The sequence below is a fragment of the Saccopteryx leptura genome, chromosome 3 (genome assembly GCF_036850995.1).
Source record: "Saccopteryx leptura isolate mSacLep1 chromosome 3, mSacLep1_pri_phased_curated, whole genome shotgun sequence".
Taxonomy (NCBI): domain Eukaryota; kingdom Metazoa; phylum Chordata; class Mammalia; order Chiroptera; family Emballonuridae; genus Saccopteryx; species Saccopteryx leptura.
In genome coordinates, this window is record NC_089505.1 from 91,496,986 (window position 1) to 91,514,644 (window position 17,659).

Below are 17,659 nucleotides of genomic sequence, written 5' to 3' on the forward strand. Positions count from 1 at the left end.
TCCAGTCCCTCGTTTACTCTTCTAGCTCCCCACGCCTGAAATGTGCCACCAACCTCGCCCCCCGGCCCCCATGACTGAGACCATCACCTTGAGATGGGGAGAAGGGAGTGCCTGCCTCAGGGCACCCAGCGACCTTGGCGGTGGATCACTCACTGACACACGTCTAGTTTGCATCTCTCCTTCCCCCTCTCAGGACTGTGTGGCGGTGGGTCACTCACAGGCACATGTCCTGTTTGCATTTCTCCTTCCCCCTCTCAGGACTGTGTGGTGGTGGGTCACTCACAGGCACATGTCCTGTTTGCATTTCTCCTTCCCCCTCTCAGGAGTGTGTGGCGGTGGGTCACTCACAGGCACACGTCCTGTTTGCATTTCTCCTTCCCCCTCTCAGGACTGTGTGGTGGTGGGTCACTCACAGGCACATGTCCTGTTTGCATTTCTCCTTCCCCCTCTCAGGAGTGTGTGGCGGTGGGTCACTCACAGGCACACGTCCTGTTTGCATTTCTCCTTCCCCCTCTCAGGGGGAGTGTGCGGTCCTTTCCAGACCCTCTCCCTGAAAGGGCGAGGTCACTGACGTAGGAAGCAGAGCTTACTCGAGCCTGTGTTTTTGGTGCAGCCTCGAGGTGGGCCTGAGAGCTGAACTGTGGTCGGTCACCTGCATGGTTCTGGCCTGTGGGGCGGGGCATGGGGACTGCTGTCCCCTACCTGTCTTCTTGTAGCCCCTGAGTGGCCAGGTGTCCCTCAGACCCCCTCTCAGGCCTTTGTCTTGGTTGGCTTCTTCAGTGTCCCCAGGACCAGTCCATGAACAGCTAGACTGTATCGGGTCAGGGTGGGTAGACTGTGGCTCTCGGGCCAAATTGGGCCCTTGGCACCTGCTTGTTTCTGTGTGGCCCCCAAGCTGAGAATGGTTTTTACATTTTTAAAGAGCTAGAAAAGGCAAAGAAGACTATGCGACAGAAACTATATGTGGCCTGAAAAGGTCTAAATATTTACTATCTGCCTCTTTACAGAAGAATTTTGCTGACCTGGTACTAGTTATTCCCAAGGCCACCAACTCATTACCAGACTGGTATTTGCTAAAATGTGTTCCAAGAAACGTTGATTTATATGATTTAAGAGTTATGAAGGTTTAGAATGCTTATTGTACCGGATAGTCCACAGACACTTTGCATACCATCTTTGCCACTACCGTGTTGGCTAGTTTTGTTATCCCTGTCTCACAGAGGGGAAAACGGAGACAAAGTGAGGTCTTGACCAAGATCACTCAGCTGGTATTATATAGCATGAGGTAGGGATTATTCCCATTTTATAGATGAGGAAACGGAAGCATCACAAAACGAAATACCTTTCCTAAGGTCACTAAAGAGTGCCACATCTGTCTGATTATGGAGCCTGTGCTCTGCCTTTAGTGAACACTCACTCTGATTTCCAGCAAGTGGTCTGGAGCTTCTCGGTGCATTTGGCTGCAGGACTCTCTCCAGGGAGCCTTCAGTACTGGTATTCCTCCAGATGAGTTTCGGAAACTCCACACGTTGATTATTGCAGTTTGTCTCGGCTTGTCCACAGGTCACTGTTCTGCACACATTCCTCTTTCCCTGCCAGTAGGGGGGCACTGTCCTTCCTGTGGCAGCTTTATCCAGCGGTACAGCCCAGCCAGGTTCACTTGGTACAATTGTACAGACCCATCACCTAGCATCATTACAGTGTCATCGTTACTTGAGGGCATCTCTACAGTGTTATCAGTAGAAATGAGTCCGGGAAAAACCCATGCGCTTAATGAGCTCTGTAACAACTCTATTTGTGTGCCTAGCGACAGGTGTGAACTACACCCCCTGTACTGTCGTACACCATCAGCTAGGAAACAAGAACTTCCATAATCCACACACCCTTTCCCTCTGATGAGTTAGGCAGTCCCAGAATTTCGTCCTGCTACACACAATGATGGAGAGAATGAGAGGTCTGAAATGTGGAGAAATAATCTCTTTTTCCAGTTGGGGTTTTTTTCAGGCAAATAGAGTTTGTGGGGAGGCAGCTGGTAGACCTGGGCAGGGGGGAGCAGTTGGGTAGAGCCTGGGAGGAGGCAGCCGGGAGCACAGTCTCTGCATCAGGCCTCATGCAAAAGCAGTGTCGCTTCTGCAGCAAATTCAGGGCGGAGGTTTCTTCCATCTGGAACCAAAGTTGGGGTATTAGGTCAAGCTGTTCCCTGGACGCTCCTGCACAAACCTGTCAACTCCCAGCCACTTGTCTATCACCTGTCTCATCTTCCCCAGTCCCTGGGGTCTTGGGCCGGGCTTCCAGGGGTATCACACAGAAAATTAGCACTGGGAGAAAAGGCAGGGCCAAGTCCATGGTGAATCACGCTAGTAATATTCTCTTTATGAGTATGGATGAATGAGGGCCCATATCCTGATTCCTTCATTCTCAAAATGCAAGGAATATGATATCAGTTGGCTGCTTTTGGGTATAGATCTGTTTTTTGCTCCCTGTATAATTTACGGGAAAAGCTTGGATGCCCGAACTCACTGGGGACCTCCCACTTGAAGATTCGAGTGCCCTGGTCAGGTATACTGACCTTGTGCTGACTTTGATTCCTGTTTCTTAGGTCGCATCAGAAGCTGTGAATTCAAGTATCAAAACCTTTTTCTGTCCCAATGAGACCTACAACGACATGGCCACGCTCTTCTTCAATCCCCAGGAGTCTGCTATCCTCCAGCTCTTCCATCAGGAGGGTGAGTCCCTGCATGCCGACCCGTCCCTGCGTGCAACAGGTAATTCTCCCTCTGCCCCTCCGTTGGGCCTTGGACACAGCCGGGCTTGCCCTTGTTCTGAGCAAGAACAGGACTTTCCTTCGCAATACCGACCCAGATGAGATTAGCGTTTCTGCCTCCTGTGTTGGAGGGGAACTGGTTGGGGTATGGAAGGACCTATTGGGGGCCAAGGCAGCCTGGAGGGCCGTGGTGGGCATCGGGTGGTGGGACTCAGGCCTGCACTTGCCCTGCAGGTACCTTTAGCCCCATCACTTTGGCCTTGTTCTTCGGCCTCTACTTCCTGCTTGCGTGTTGGACATACGGCATTTCTGTTCCGAGCGGCCTCTTTGTGCCTTCTCTGCTGTGTGGAGCTGCTTTTGGACGTTTGGTCGCCAACATCCTCAAAAGGTACAGTGTGTGTGTGTGTGTGTGTGTGTGTGTGTGTGTGTGTGTGTGTGCAGTGTGTGTGTGTGTGCAGTGTGTGTGTGTGTACGCGCGCATGCGCGCGCCTGAGCTTGCTCACGTGTACATGGACACAAGTGTGCGAACCATGGGCCCTGCCCCTCCACCCCCGTGTGATTCTAAGCTCCTTTCTCATTGTCTTTCTCCACCAGCTACATCGGATTGGGCCACATCTACTCAGGGACCTTTGCCCTGATTGGCGCTGCGGCTTTCTTGGGCGGAGTCGTCCGCATGACCATCAGCCTCACGGTCATCCTGATCGAATCTACCAATGAGATCTCTTACGGGCTTCCCATTATGGTCACTCTGATGGTGAGCGCTCCCCTTCTGGGCTTCTTTCAGGTTCAGGGCCAAGTTCACCCCCAGCAGCTTCCTTTGAAGTGTTCACTTTGTGTTTCAGGTGGCCAAGTGGACAGGGGACTTTTTCAACATGGGCATTTATGACATCCACGTGGGCCTGCGAGGAGTGCCGCTTCTGGAATGGGAGACAGAGGTGGAGATGGACAAGTGAGGCCATGACGTCTCTTGACGTCCCAGTTTTAGAATTAGGAACCCCAGGGCCCAAGGGATGGGGGTGTTAGGGTCGGAAATGGTTATTTAGATTCTTTGGATGGAATCAGGTGAAACAGTAAATAACGAGAGGTCATTACAACAGCAAACACATCAGGAACAGTTGAGCGGGTCAGTGTGGCTGGGAGCTGAGGCAGGGCAGGGGACAAAGGGGCCGGCTGGGCAGGCCCGAGTTGTGGTTTTGTTTGGTTCCTGTGGTATCTGGTTACACAGGATGTGAGGGCTCTGCACAAGGTCTGTGTTAGGACTGGATGTCTACACTGAGGGTCTGCTCAGTCCTGTCTGGAAACTAGCCTGTCCCACGTGGGCCTAACCAAACCGCGTCCTGTCTGTAGAGATCATGCTGGGCGTGTCACCGAGTTCTCCGTCAGCCCGCAGATAGTGTGGGCCTCCTGTCTCTGGACATCTGTCCCAGGAGCCCTTGTAGTCTAACGTCAGGGTCAGCCAGCTTCTGTAAAGGGATGGATAGCAACCGTTGTCAGCTCTGTGTGCCATGGGGCAGCATCACCGTGACCCAGCTCTGTCCCTGTAGTGCAGAAGCAGCCACACAGTCCATAAACAGGACAGATCTGGACTGGACCGTGGGCTGCAGGTGCCATCCCTAGTCTGAAGGGGCACCCAAACATTTGTTTTTTATTTTAATTCCAATAGTATAGTTGGCATTTTAATGGTGATTCATGGACTGTGCCATGGAGCGCTGAGAAGGGGGTGCCAATCCATCCCCTGGGCAAGCGGCTGGGGTTTGGGGTGAGGGGACCTTTCATATTGAGCCGAGGGGTGAGTAGAAGCCCCCCGGTTTGACAGAGTAGGACAGGGTGGCACGGGCACGGGGAAGGGCAGGAGCAGAAGAGATGGTTCAGAAGAGGCACCCCAGGTGGCCCAGGCAGTCGGAGAACCAGTGCAGCCCATCACGCTTGCTCCCAGGGTGCCGTGGGCCCTTGTGTGAGGCTGGGTGGCTTCCCTCCGTCCTCAGACTGAGGGCCAGTGACATCATGGAGCCTGACCTGACCTACGTCTACCCGCACACCCGTATCCAGTCTCTGGTCAGCATCCTGCGCACCACGGTCCACCACGCCTTCCCAGTGGTCACCGAGAACCGTGGCAACGAGAGGGAGTTCATGAAGGGCAACCAGCTCATCAGTAACAACATCAAATTCAAGGTGAGAAAACAGCCTTAGAGAGGTAGGTGACAGGTGACAAGTGGTTTTTTTTTTTTTTTTCTCGTGGGAGAGATGAGAAACATCAACTCATAGTTGTGGCACTTTAGTTGTTTGTTGATTGCTTTCTTGTAAGTTCCTTTACCAGGGGGCTCCAGCCAAGCCAGTGACCCCTTGCTCAAGCCAGCGATCTTGGGCTTCAAGGCAGTAAATAACCTTGGGCTTCAAGCCAGCAACTATGGGATCATATCTATGATCCCACGCTCAAGCCAGCAACCCCGCACTCAAGCCAGATGAGTCTGCACTCAAGCTGGTGACCTCGGGATTTTAAACCTGGGTCCTCTGCTTCCTAGGTTGATGCTCTACCCATTGTGTGACCACTGGTCAGCTGACAAGTGATTTCTTAATATTCACACTGACTAGTGCCTGTCACGCCCTACAGATGAGGTAGCTGTGGTTGGCTCTTAAGGAGAGTCAGCATTCTTCATTACGTGAGACAGTGAGCATAGACCTGACGAGTATGGACTCTGTTAGGCCATCAGAACGTGTCCATTCTCCTAGGAAGCACGTGGACAGATTTGCTTTTAAAAAACAGTCTTCTGGATTCATTATTTACAGTTTGCAAGTTGCATCAGGGAGGGTTCAAGAGTTGCCAACAACAGAAATGGACTTAGGCCTTAAAAAGAGAATTCTTCTACTTAAAAAGAAGACTCAGTTGGAAGCTACAAAACCGACAGGAAAGCTGGAGGGCCAGAGCAGCGTGCCCTGGGCATGCAGGCGGCTATGGACACTCCAGGAAACCATAAAGCCTCGGAGCTGACTGCCCTGTCCTCGGGATGCTCCTGGCTTGAAATCAGGGCAGGAGAGTCCCACTGCCGGGGTCGTGTGCCCACCCCTTGGCTTTGGAGGCTGAAGGACACAGAAATAGTCCCAACAAAACACGCCATGAATGAGGGTTTGGTCCCCACTACAGAACTGAGGTGCTATTGCCAAATCAGTGAAGCAGGGATGTTGGGCCGGCAGAAACCAAGGGCTCTGCAGCAAGCCCTGCGGCCCCAGTGGGTTCCAGTGAATCACAGCCCCTGAGCCACTGAGATTTCTTGCAACTCCTGTCCGCACATGCTTTGGACCCTCACCACCACCCAAATCCTTAGGCCAAGTAGATGCTGTGTTGGTGTGCCCACGTGCAGCCATCACGGCCTCTCTGGTAGAAAGCTGTACATCATCACCCCTCCCTGTCTGTAGAAATCCAGCATCCTCACCCGAGCCGGTGAGCAGCGCAGGCGCAGCCAGTCCATGAAGTCCTACCCCTCAAGTGAGCTGCGGAACATGTGTGACGAGCACGTGACCTCAGAGGAGCTGGGGGAGAAGGAGGACCTCCTGCAGCAGATGCTGGAGCGCAGGTGAGCGCACAACTCCTCCCACTGCGCATGCGGCCTGCGGGGTGTTCAGGAAGGGTCCGCCCCCCCCCGTGTGGGCGTGGTCAGGTGGCTCTAATTGGGGGGAGTGGGCTGGGATGTGGGTGAGACGCGATCCTGCTGAGGGTGTGCTAGGCAGCATCTGGTTTTTATGTAACAGATACACTCCCTACCCCAACCTATACCCTGACCAGTCCCCAAGTGAAGACTGGACCATGGAGGAACGCTTCCGTCCTCTGACCTTCCACGGCCTGATCCTTCGGTCGCAGCTTGTCACCCTGCTGGTCCGAGGAGTTTGCTATTCCGAAAGTCAGTCAGTAAGTCTCTCTTCTTGTCCGCCCTGGGATTCTGGAAGGCACGAGGGTAGGAGCACCGCCCTCCACCTCAGGGAGAACGGGACACTGGGAGTCCGGTGCCAGCGGCTGCTGCCAAGGGCACATGCTGCCCACGGCTCCCTTGCTGCCGTCAGCGTCCTCCAGTTGGCGCTAAGCATGGCGTGGATCCACCCAGTCACCCTACACTTAGTCTCTGAACCTGTTCTCTGGTGTCTCAGCTTTTAATCTAGTTTCTACACTTTAGTTTCTGGAATGCATGAATCTTCTTACAGGTGTTGTCAAAAGAAATACTATTCTTCCCATGAATTCCCCTGTGGCTTCTTTTTCCTCTTTCGTTGTTTTTTCTAGAGATAAGCAGGGGTAGGGGGCTGTGTTGTTCCAAGTGGTCTTTGACAACCGGAGACCCACTCACCCTCACACACTTCACCCCTTTAGCTGGAACCTGAAACAGTTGCTTAGAGAGCTAGTTTGTAAACTGACTCTCCAGGTTTGGGTCTTGTCCATGGGAGGTCAGCCTGAGGTCATCTGTGGTCCGGCTGGCCTACAGGAGAGCAGCTGACATGGGGCAGGACAGAAAGGCCCATGGGTGGAGAGGCGGGTGGTGAGGGTGTGGTCTGAGGGGGGCCAGCCTGGTGGGAGTGGGTGGAGGTGATAAGTGGAGCACAGGGACAAGGACAAGGTGGTTATAGATGTGAAGTGGGTCAGGTGACAGGCCTTCCCTGCGTGGAGAGACCAGCCAGTGCCAGCTGGACGCAGCGCTGGGGGTCCAGTGGTGGACGGAGAAAGCTGTGTGCTAGTGCAGTGAAGGGGAGGGAGACTGGGAAATAGCAGTGATCAGTACTTGTGGTCACTTGTGGTGGCCCCGGTGCCCAGTGACAGCAGCTGTGAGACGGGGAGGGGTAGTAGCACAGCTCTTGTATGAGTTTCCTGTGGCTGCCATATTCAGTTGCCACTAACAGCGGTTTCAAACAGCAGTTTACTCATAGTTCTCAAGGCCGGAGCATAGGTCCAGGCGCTGCAGGGCCCTGCTTTCGCTGGGTGCCCCGGGGGGGGGGGGTCCTTCTTCGCCTGCCTCCTTTGTGGTGGTTGCCAGCAATCCGTGGCGTTCCTAGACTCTGGACTTACCCCCCCCCCCATATCTGCATCCTCATCACATGGTCTTCTCCCTGTGTGTCCCCTCTTTTTATGAGGACACCTGTCACTGGATTTAAGGCCCTCCCTAACAGAATATGACCTCATCTCAACTTGATTACCTCAGCAAACACCGTATTTCCAATAAGGCCACCTTCACAGGCCCCACGGGTTAAGACGTGGACATATCTTTTGGGAGGACTCAAGTCAACCCACACAGTTACTCTTAGCACTTTTCTCATTTAAACTTCAAAATAACCCCTGTCCGTTTTGCAGGTGAATAAAGGGAAGTTGAGGGGGATTAGGAGACCTGCCCAGGTGACACAGCTGGGAACAGGCTGAGAACTGGCTTTGGGTCACTGTGTCTCGCCTCAAAGCACCTGTCCTGGCTACTGCTTTGCGCCGCCATGCTCTTGGGGGCGTGGCTGGCGGATACAGACAGAAAGAGGGAGGGGCTCTACAGTGACCCTGCTGGTTGCTGAGCTCAATGTAAGGACAGTGCCTTGGTTGGGGTTGCAGAGCGCCAGCCAGCCGCGCCTCTCCTATGCCGAGATGGCCGAGGATTACCCGCGGTACCCCGACATCCACGACTTGGACCTGACACTGCTGAACCCACGGATGATTGTGGTGAGAAGGGCTGTCCCTGAGGGACTGGGGCGCCGGGGACAGACTGCCGCGGGCCTGTGCTGGGTTGTCTCTCATCCCGGTCAGGGCACCACTGGCCGCGGTTAAGTTGCGTTGTTTTTCCTCTACAGGACGTTACCCCATACATGAACCCATCACCCTTCACTGTTTCACCTAACACCACTGTCTCCCAAGTTTTCAACCTGTTCAGGACAATGGGGCTGCGGCACTTGCCGGTGGTGAATGCCGTGGGAGAGGTGAGTCTGGGTCCTGGGGAGGAAGGAAGAGTGCATGCGTGCGGCCGCACCTGCCTCCTCCACCCACCCACCGTCCAGAAAGGACTCTAACCCCAGCACTGTTTGTGAGTCAGGGCTTTCCGGCACAGAGAGCACAACAGAACCCGGCAGGGAGGTTTCTAGACTGAAACCTCATCTGAAACCCTCAGCAGGAGTGAGGAGAGCGTGGGCAGGTGGGGCTGGGGCCGCTTCAAACACCTTCCCCCTGCCCCTGTTTCTTGTGCGCTATTTTCAGCATGGCCACCAGATGGCGCCAATTTGCTGTGGCCTAGAAAAGCTTAGGGCCATCTCTCTCAGCATTGATGGGGTCGGGGGGTTGTGTCAGTTCCCCACCAGTGATGGGCATGTAAAAGAGAGATTTCAAGCAAAATACTTGGAAGGTTTGAAGAGATGAAACACCTAATAATTATTGCTGCAGAATTTTGCATTTTTTCTTCTTAGAACTCCTTTTTTTCTTATTACACAATATCACTATTTGATTGTAGAAAAATAAGAAAATATAAATAAGCAAAAAAAACAAAAAGAAATACCAAACCCTTATCTCTACAGAGGTAGCCATGTTCATTTTTCAAAGTATATTCTTTATCTTTTTTTTCTGCATCTAGAAATAGAGATTTTATATACTGAGTTTTGATGAAAATGCCATCACTGTTTATCCTGCTTAATACCCGAATACTCTGCTTAATCAATAGAAAATGACTTTCCGTGGCAGACACATTCACTTAAGATACTTGGTGGCTTGAGGCCCTGGCCGGTTGGCTCAGTGGTAGAGCGTCGGCCTGGCGTGCAGGAGTCCCGGGTTTGATTCCTGGCCAGGGCACACAGGAGAAGCACCCATCGGCTTCCCCACCCCTCCCCCCTCCTTCCTCTCTGTCTCTCTTCCCCTCCCGCAGTGAGGCTCCATTGGAGCAAAGATGGCCCGGGCGCTGGGGATGGCTCCTTGGCCTCTGCCCCAGGTGCTAGAGTGGCTCTGGTCGCAACAGAGCAACGCCCTGGAGGGGCAGAGCATCGCCCCCTGGTGGGCGTGCCGGGTGGATCCCGGTCGGGCACATGCGGGAGTCTTTCTGACTGTCTCTCCCCGTTTCCAGCTTCGGAAAAATACAAAAAAAAAAAAGATACTTGGTGGCTTGATAGCATCCACTCCCTGGCTGAACAGTTGCTCCTCAGTGGGCTCTATTGTGGAGAACGTAGTTAGCTTTCTCTGCAGTGGGCACCTATTTGAGGGGGTTTTTGGGGAGTTTTGTTTTGTTTTGTTTTGTTTTTTACAGGGACAGAGAGAGAGTCAGAGAGAGGGATAGATAGGGACAGACAGACAGGAATGGAGAGAGATGAGAAGCATCAATCATCAGTTTTTCATTGTGACACCTTAGTTGTTCACTGATTACTTTCTCATATGCACCTTGACCGCGGGCCTTCAGCAAACTGAGTAACCCCTTGCTCAAGCCAGTGACCTTGGGTCCAAGCTGGTGAGCTCTTTTTTTTTTTGCTCAAGCCAGATGAGCCCGCGCTCAAGCTGGCAACCTTGGGGTCTTGAACCTGGGTCCTCCACATCCCAGTCTGATGCTCTATCCACTGCGCCACCACCTGGTCAGGCTATTTGAGGGTTTTTATACATGTCGCCAAGTCACCCTCCAAAGAGCGACTCATCGCCAAGGTCAGATGTCACAGCACAGTGCTTTCCGATGCAGGTTATTGCTTGGGTCACACTGTTCCTTACAACTGTACTACCAGTCCTGGCAGTTTATGGAGTTTGTGGTGTTGGGTGACCACCGGGGGTGAGTCACCACAGCAGCTGTGGAAAGTGGCCGTTCCTCTGCACACTCATACCCTGCTGTCTGTCTGTCAACAGCTGGGCAGGGTCCCTCATCTACACCCTTCTGTGGCCGTCTGCACGGCAGTTAATACTCTACATGGAGAGAGTGTCGGGTCCCTCAGGTTAAGGGCACACGAGACCGTCCCTCCACCTCCACTTCTGGTGGCAGTGAAGGTCCCCATGTTGCCTGTGCTTCCGACCTGGCTGTAAATCGGGTTTTCACAGTCCCTGATCACAGAGCTCCGGAAGACCATCTGCTGACTGGATTGCAGGTTTATTGTGAGAGGGTGCGGCTCGGGAGCAGCCAGATGGAGGAGCTGCCTAGGCAGAGCATGTGGGCACAGGTGCCACGCAGCGTGTCCCCTCCGGCGTGCGCCCTCCTAGCACCTTCCATGTTTGCCAGGCCGGGAGTCCCCCGAGCCTTGTATTTCATAGATTTTAGTAGAGGTTTCGCATGATCGATCACATCACTGACCATTGGTGATTGATCCAACCTCTACCCCCCACCCCAAGTAGGGGGCTGGGGCTGAAAATTCTATTCTCCTATTCACATGGTTGGTTCCTCTGGCAACCTGCCTCCATCCTTAGGGTCTTTTTAAAACAAATTGTCAACATACACTCAGGTATGGTTAAAGGGGGCATATTAGGAAAAATAAAAGATCCTTATTACTTTCATCACTTAGGAAATTCCAAGAGTTTTAAGAGTTTTTTGGAGGAACTTGGATGAAGACCAAATATATGTTATTATAAATCAGTATGACAGTGACTCGGGTGGTTCTGAAGATGGAACTTACAAGCTGTAGAGTCACAGCCTGTCAGGAGCCCTCATGGGCTCTGCCTCCCTTGCACGTGCGTGCAGCAGGCACAGGTGGTGGGAACAGAGAGCTGGAGAGGCAGGTGCCTGTTTAAAAGACAGGCAAATCCAGGCTGACCAGGTGGTGGCACAGTGGATAGGGCATCAGACTGAGATGCAGAGGATCCAGGTTTAAAACCCCAAGGTCGTCTGACCTGTGGTGGCGCAGTGGATAAAGCATCGACCTGGAATGCTGAGGTTGCCGGTTCAAAACCCTGGGCTTACCCGGTCAAGGCACATATGGGAGTTGATGCTTCCTGCTCCTCCCCCCTTGTGTCTCCCTTCTCTCTCTCTCTCTCTCTCTCTCTCAAATGAATAAATAAAATCTTACCCTGGCCGGTTGGCTCAGCGGTAGAGCGTCGGCCTGGCATGCAGGAGTCCCGGGTTCGATTCCCGGCCAGGGCACACAGGAGAGGTGCCCATTTGCTTCTCCACCCCTCCCCCTCTCCTTCCTCTCTGTCTCTCTCTTCCCCTCCCACAGTGAGGCTCCATTGGAGCAAAGATGGCCCGGGCACTGGGGATGGCTCTGTAGCCTCTGCCTCAGGCGCTAGAATGGCTCTGGATGCAACAGAGCGACCCCCAGAGGGGCAAAGCATCGCCCCCTGGTGGGCATGCCGGGTGGATCCCGGTCGGGCACATGTGGGAGTCTGTCTGACTGTCTCTCCCCATTTCCAGCTTCGGAAAAATGAAAAAAATAAATAAATAAATAAATAAAATCTTTAAAAAAAAACCAAGGTCGCCGGCTTAAGTGCAGGTTCATCCAGCTTGAGCGTGGGCTTACCAGCTCAAATGTGGGGTCACTGGCTTGAGCATGGGATCATAGACATGACCCCATGATTGCTGGCTTGAAGCCCAAGGTCACTGGCTTGAGCAAGGGTTCATTGGCTTGGCTGGAGCCCCTGGTCAAGGCACATATAGGAGAGTAATCAATGAACAACTAAGGTGCCACAGTGAAGAATTGATGCTTCTCATCTCTCTCCCTTCCTGTTTGTCTGTTCCTGTCTGTCCCTCTCTCTGTCTCTGTCACACACACACACATACACAAAAGACTTGCAGCCTGACCAGGCGGTGGTGCAGTGGATAGAGTGTCGGACTGGGATGCGGAGGACCCAGGTTCGAGACCCCTAGGTCGCCAGCTTGAGTGCGGGCTCATCTGATTTGAGCAAAGCTCACCAGCTTGGACCCAAGGGGTTACTCAGTCTGCTGAAGGCCCGCAGTCAAGGCACATATGAGAAAGCAATCAATGAACAACTAAGGTGTCGCAACGAAAAACTGATGATTGATGCTTCTTATCTCTCCGTTCCTGTCTGTCTGCCCCTGTCTATCCCTCTCTCTGACTCTCTCTCTGTCTCTGTAAAAAGAAAAAAAAAAGACTTGCAGATCCAGATGTTAGCTGCCCCGACTACAGCCTGTTTTGGAGCTAAACTTATCCCTTTGACCTCCATCCAGTTTTATGAGCCCTAGTTACCTGTGCGTCTCATTCCGTCTAGACCAGGGGTCCCGCCTGACCAGGCGGTGACACAGTGGATAGAGCATCGGACTGGGATGCCGAGGACGCAGGTTCGAGACCCTGAGGTCGCCAGCTTGAGCGCGGGCTCATCTGGTTTGAGCAAAAGCTCACCAGCTTGGACCCAAGGTTGCTGGCTCTAGCAAGGGGTTACTCGGTCCGCTGAAGGCCCGCGGTCAAGGCACATATGAGAAAGCAATCAATGAACAACTAAGGTGTCGCAACGCACAACAAAAAACTAATGATTGATGCTTCTCATCTCTCCGTTTCTGTCTGTCTGTCCCTGTCTGTTTCTCTCTCTGACTCTCTCCGTCTCTGTAAAAAAAATAACAATAATAAAAAATTGCTTTATAGACCAGGGGTCCCCAAACTTTTTACACAGGGGGCCAGTTCACTATCCCTCAGACCGTTGGAGGGCCGCCACACACAGTGCTCCTGTCACTGACCACCAATGAAAGAGGTGCCCCTTCCGGAAGTGCGGCGGGGCGGATAAATGGCCTCAGGGGGCCGTAGTTTGGGGATGCCTGATCTAGAGATCAGTTAGCCTTTGAAATGAGTGTCCTGATGATGTCAGGTCCTGCGCTGCACAGAACCCGGTTGTGTCTCCTCCACATCTCGGGACAGACTGGGTGAGCTCTGTTTGGGCCTCTTCTTGCCCCACTGGGTTTTGCTCTGCGGTGACTTGGGTCTTTTCCTCCTTGTCCTAGATCGTTGGGATCATCACCCGGCACAACCTAACAAATGAATTTCTGCAGGCCCGCCTGCGGCAGCACTACCAAACCATCTGAGGGCCCGTGCAGCCGGCCTCATGCCACGGGCCAGCGCCCGCTCCCAGAGCTCGCTGGGGAGGCAGCTCGCTGTTCCCACTGCCTCAGCCCGCGGGGGGCTGTCCACAGCATGGTGGATCCCGTCACCCACTCGCTAGGAAAGCCTCGTCCTCGAACGCTTTGCTGGTCAGAGATCCTGGGGCTGGTTTGACCCAACCGAGTTTGGACGTGTCTGACTTTCTCAGCAAGTGGCTTCCCATTTCCTGCTCCCCTAGTCGCTTCCGTTCAGTGTCGGCATGGGCCCCAGCCCTCCACCCCACTACCACTCGGACCAGAGAGGGTGCCAGCTCTCCCCCGCTGGAGGGTGACCCCCAGAGCAGCGTTCTTGACCCTCTTTGCTCCTCTTCTGGGAAACCCAGCTATTGCCTTAAACCATAAAGGGAGGGCCTGTGGTCAAGGCAAGCGCTGGAGGATGCCAGGTGCAAAGCAAAGTGAGTTACTAAATTCAGGAATTGGGCACCAAGAAAATGGCTCATGTTTCAGGGAGGCCACCCTTTGCTGGGCCTCTCAGCTCAACGTCTGCAAGTGCATTTTCCGGGGAATGTCCACTCCCAGGTGTGAGCGCTGGTGCTCAGAGCTGGCCCCGTGGTTTCCATCTGCTTAGAACCCTGCCCTGCTCAGGAACACAGCATTACACTCCCGCTAACGGTCTCCGAGCAACCAGTCCGATCACACGGTCAGAGTTACTGACCCTGGTTTTTAACATCCTCTCTGTCTCCATTTCCCACATGACTCATGGTCCCTCGGTGACACGTTTTTACCCTGATTCGTCCCTGCTGCTTTTCACCTCCACTCAATTACTAAACTTTCCATGCATTTTTACTTGTGTTTTCCTGGTGAAAGAGCCACAGCCTGAGTTGGCGGTGTCCCCTCCCGCCCCGAGTTTACTAAAAGGGCACCCCAGAGCAGGGCACCCCAGGTAAAACTGCTTGACTCCGGAGAATGGTACGATTATTTGATGGACAGGAGTGAGGGACTACTGAGCCAGCCACCACTACAAGGTACAGGACGTCGCTTGAAACGTCCAAGTGTTGTGATAAAAGCAGATGGCATGTTTGAGGACGAGGGTGTCTGCCCTCACACACCCGTGTCACTTCCCTCTGCTACCATCCTGCAGCCTGCTCAGGGGCTTAGGGATGGAAACTCTGGAGGGTCAGTCTGGAGTGGGGAGGAGGGCTCCCTGCCAGGACGTGCCCCAAGGCTGGAGCGTCAAACAAAGGGAGCCTCCCTCTGTCTTCCTGTGACTGGCTTCTCAAGGCTGGCTGGGCCTCTGGACGGGCCCCTGAACTGGACATTGGGGATCGGGCATTTGCTCTTACAGCCCTCTCACTTCTGTCCTTTCCACATGGCTGTCGGCCTCCTGGGCCCCTCAGGCAGCTCCGGGGCAGGTGTGCTTTGGGACTCAAGATGGCGTCTATTGGCGTTTAGCTTTCTTCTGCTTTAATCACGGCAGCTGCCCGGGGGCCTGTTCTTGTCCCCGCCCTGCATTGACTTGGATGCTGAGACCCATTTGGCGGGGGTGGTGTCAGTTGGCTCTGCTGCCTCAGTGGTGTCAGTTGAGCTCAACACACTGGAATGAATAACTCCACTTAAGTGAGGGGCCGCTTCAGGGTCCTCTCCAGCAGACCGTGTCCCCTCCTTTCTGCTTTTTTTTATCTCTTTGACCAAAAGTACTTTGGTCTAGGTTTTTCAGCTTCCTTGGATGCACTTGGTTTGTGAAATGTGGATGAAATGCCCACTAAATTGTTCAGGAAGCAAGGCAAGCCCTTCTACATGTGATTGTGTTCAACCAGCTGCCACTCTGTTTTAAAGCAGCGTCCAGAGCTTGATCACATGATTTCTTCCTTTTATAAAGAAGGTAGCCAGTTGCACAAGTCAGGAGAACGGTGTGCCTGCCCCTTGCAGGAACTTAACCCCCTTGCCAGCCCTCACTGAGGCTGGCAGGGCTGACGTCCTGCGGAGGACCTCTGGCGTCCAGGGGCTGGGTCGCCAGGCGCCTCCCTCAAAGCCGCCCAGTACACATGGTCAGAATTCACCCCTCGTGCACAGTACGTCACCAGGTACTCCGTTCCCATCAGTGTAGCCCAGACATGGATGGCAGAATACGAGCACCTTCCTCCTCCTGAACTGCTGGTGGCTACGAGGGAGGGCCAGGCCCAGGCCCCGCTGGGAAGGCACACGCCTGTCCTCTGTGACGTCTCTCCTTTCCAGACAAGCCCAAAGACTGCCCACTTGTAACAAAATAACTGTTAGCCTCACTCCTTTGATTTCTGTTAGAGACCTGTGTTTTCCACCCCCTGGTACCACCCAGTGGCGTGGGCCCTCCCTAGATAAAACCACAGAGGGGCCCTGGGCTTGGCTGGAGGTGGTTGTCTTTTCTCTCCAGCTTGGTGTCTCGTGGTTCTCCAGCTGAGGTATAAGTGGGGGGTTGAGTCCCCAGAGCTGGGGGGCCGCTGCACTCTGAGGGATGATATGCTCATGACCTTGTCTAACTCGCAGCTCCAGGCTAGAGTGGACACTTGCCTGACCCAGCCGACCACATGACATTTCTCGTGTAAGTCCGCACACTGACGCCCCTGGGTGACGAGGCACCTCCGGAAAGGCCAGGAGTATCCACACACAGTATTGCCCCACAGCTCCTGTGGACCTTGGTCATAACAGCTTCCTCTTTTTCTGTTTGCACTGTTTGTTCCAGTGGTAATGTAGCTAATTCCACTGTGTATATAAATTGTATTTTTTTAATTTGTAAAATCCTATTTTTATTTGAACTTTTGGAACTCGGAAGTTCTCCTTATAACCTTACCGTGTCAGAATAAAATGTCTTCATCTGTCTCCTTTCGCCTTCTGTCTTCACGGTGTTCCTTCTTTAAAGTAGTGCTTGGATTTTATTCTTCACCTCCTCTCTTACTTGTATATAAAAATGGCAGAGCTAGAGAGAAGTTTTATAGCCTCAGCTCTCTCATCATTTTCCCAGCAGGTTTCTCCATTCACAGGGGTCCACTCACTACCGTATGTATTAAGAGCTGAGTGAACACGATAGGTCCCGGCAGAAAACCCAGTGTTATGCCCCCTCGATTTCTCCCTCCATGCTGTCACTGTCAGAGCTTGTTTACTGATCATTTTCCCCTGTAAAAACAGCCCGTTCCTTCCAGCGGCTGCTTCCTGTAGTAGTTAGGGGAGGACCCATCGTGTTCCCCACAGTGTTGTGTTTAGGAATTTGTCCCTCAACTCCCCTGAGCCAACCAGAAGAGAGGAGACCAGTGCTGAGTCTGTAGCTGTGTAGACCCTGTGGCTGGCGTCTGTTGATGCCGTGTGTCATTGCTCTTTGCTCAATTCTGCTTCTGCCAGAAGCATGACTTCTCTCTAACCAATCTGCTTCAAGTGGCCATTCCAGCGGCGGTAGAAAGTCTCAGGCTTTCAGGCCCCTCCGCCCATCCCCAAGTTTCCTAAGTTCCAAGGGTATTTTCTGTGTATTTGTCACTTTCAGGCTACCCACTGTCACTGTGGCACCTTGGGAGTGTGACCAGCTCATCACCGCCCTTCCCTCCTAGCATCTGCCACTCCCCCAGTGCCTGACCTCGGGGGCCAGGTTTGGACCGGGGCGTCTTACTCTCTCTGCCCCCGTCCATGTGAGTGAGTCCTCCGATTCTTAGTCCCCACCCCCCCTTCTGTGCTTGATGTCCTCATGAGGCACGTTTTTATTGGAAGTGGTTAGGTTAGAGTTCTTTCCCTGTCTCCACTCCCTAACCATCAATTCCCTTTTGGCTTCCCTGTCCCTCTACAAGGAGTGGGTTGCTAGTTTTTTACCTCTTTTCCCAATTTCTGTATCACACCAAGACAGTTTGACCCACATTTATGGAGCATTGACCATGCCGTGTGCTGCCAGGGATGCGGAAGGGGGCATTTACTCTCAAAGAGCCTG

At 53.2% G+C, this 17,659-nt stretch overlaps 1 protein-coding gene across 2 annotated transcripts in view; it reads left to right on the plus strand.

Moving 5' to 3' along the window:
- Positions 1-16,569, plus strand: part of CLCN6 (chloride voltage-gated channel 6) — a 35,139-nt gene extending 18,570 nt beyond the window's left edge. Inside the window, exons 14-23 of one of the 2 annotated variants that reach the window (XM_066375078.1) lie at positions 2,600-2,726; positions 2,999-3,152; positions 3,359-3,518; positions 3,607-3,713; positions 4,750-4,936; positions 6,179-6,336; positions 6,512-6,668; positions 8,337-8,444; positions 8,573-8,698; positions 13,618-16,569. In XM_066375078.1, the coding sequence (XP_066231175.1) occupies positions 2,600-2,726; positions 2,999-3,152; positions 3,359-3,518; positions 3,607-3,713; positions 4,750-4,936; positions 6,179-6,336; positions 6,512-6,668; positions 8,337-8,444; positions 8,573-8,698; positions 13,618-13,698 (1,365 nt within the window). In that variant the 3' untranslated portion in view covers positions 13,699-16,569. Of the gene's footprint in view, positions 1-2,599; positions 2,727-2,998; positions 3,153-3,358; positions 3,519-3,606; positions 3,714-4,749; positions 4,937-6,178; positions 6,337-6,511; positions 6,669-8,336; positions 8,445-8,572; positions 8,699-13,617 lie in introns of those variants that run through there. The other variant, XR_010750180.1, reaches the window with a different exon arrangement.
- The last annotated feature ends 1,090 nt before the right edge of the window (positions 16,570-17,659 follow it).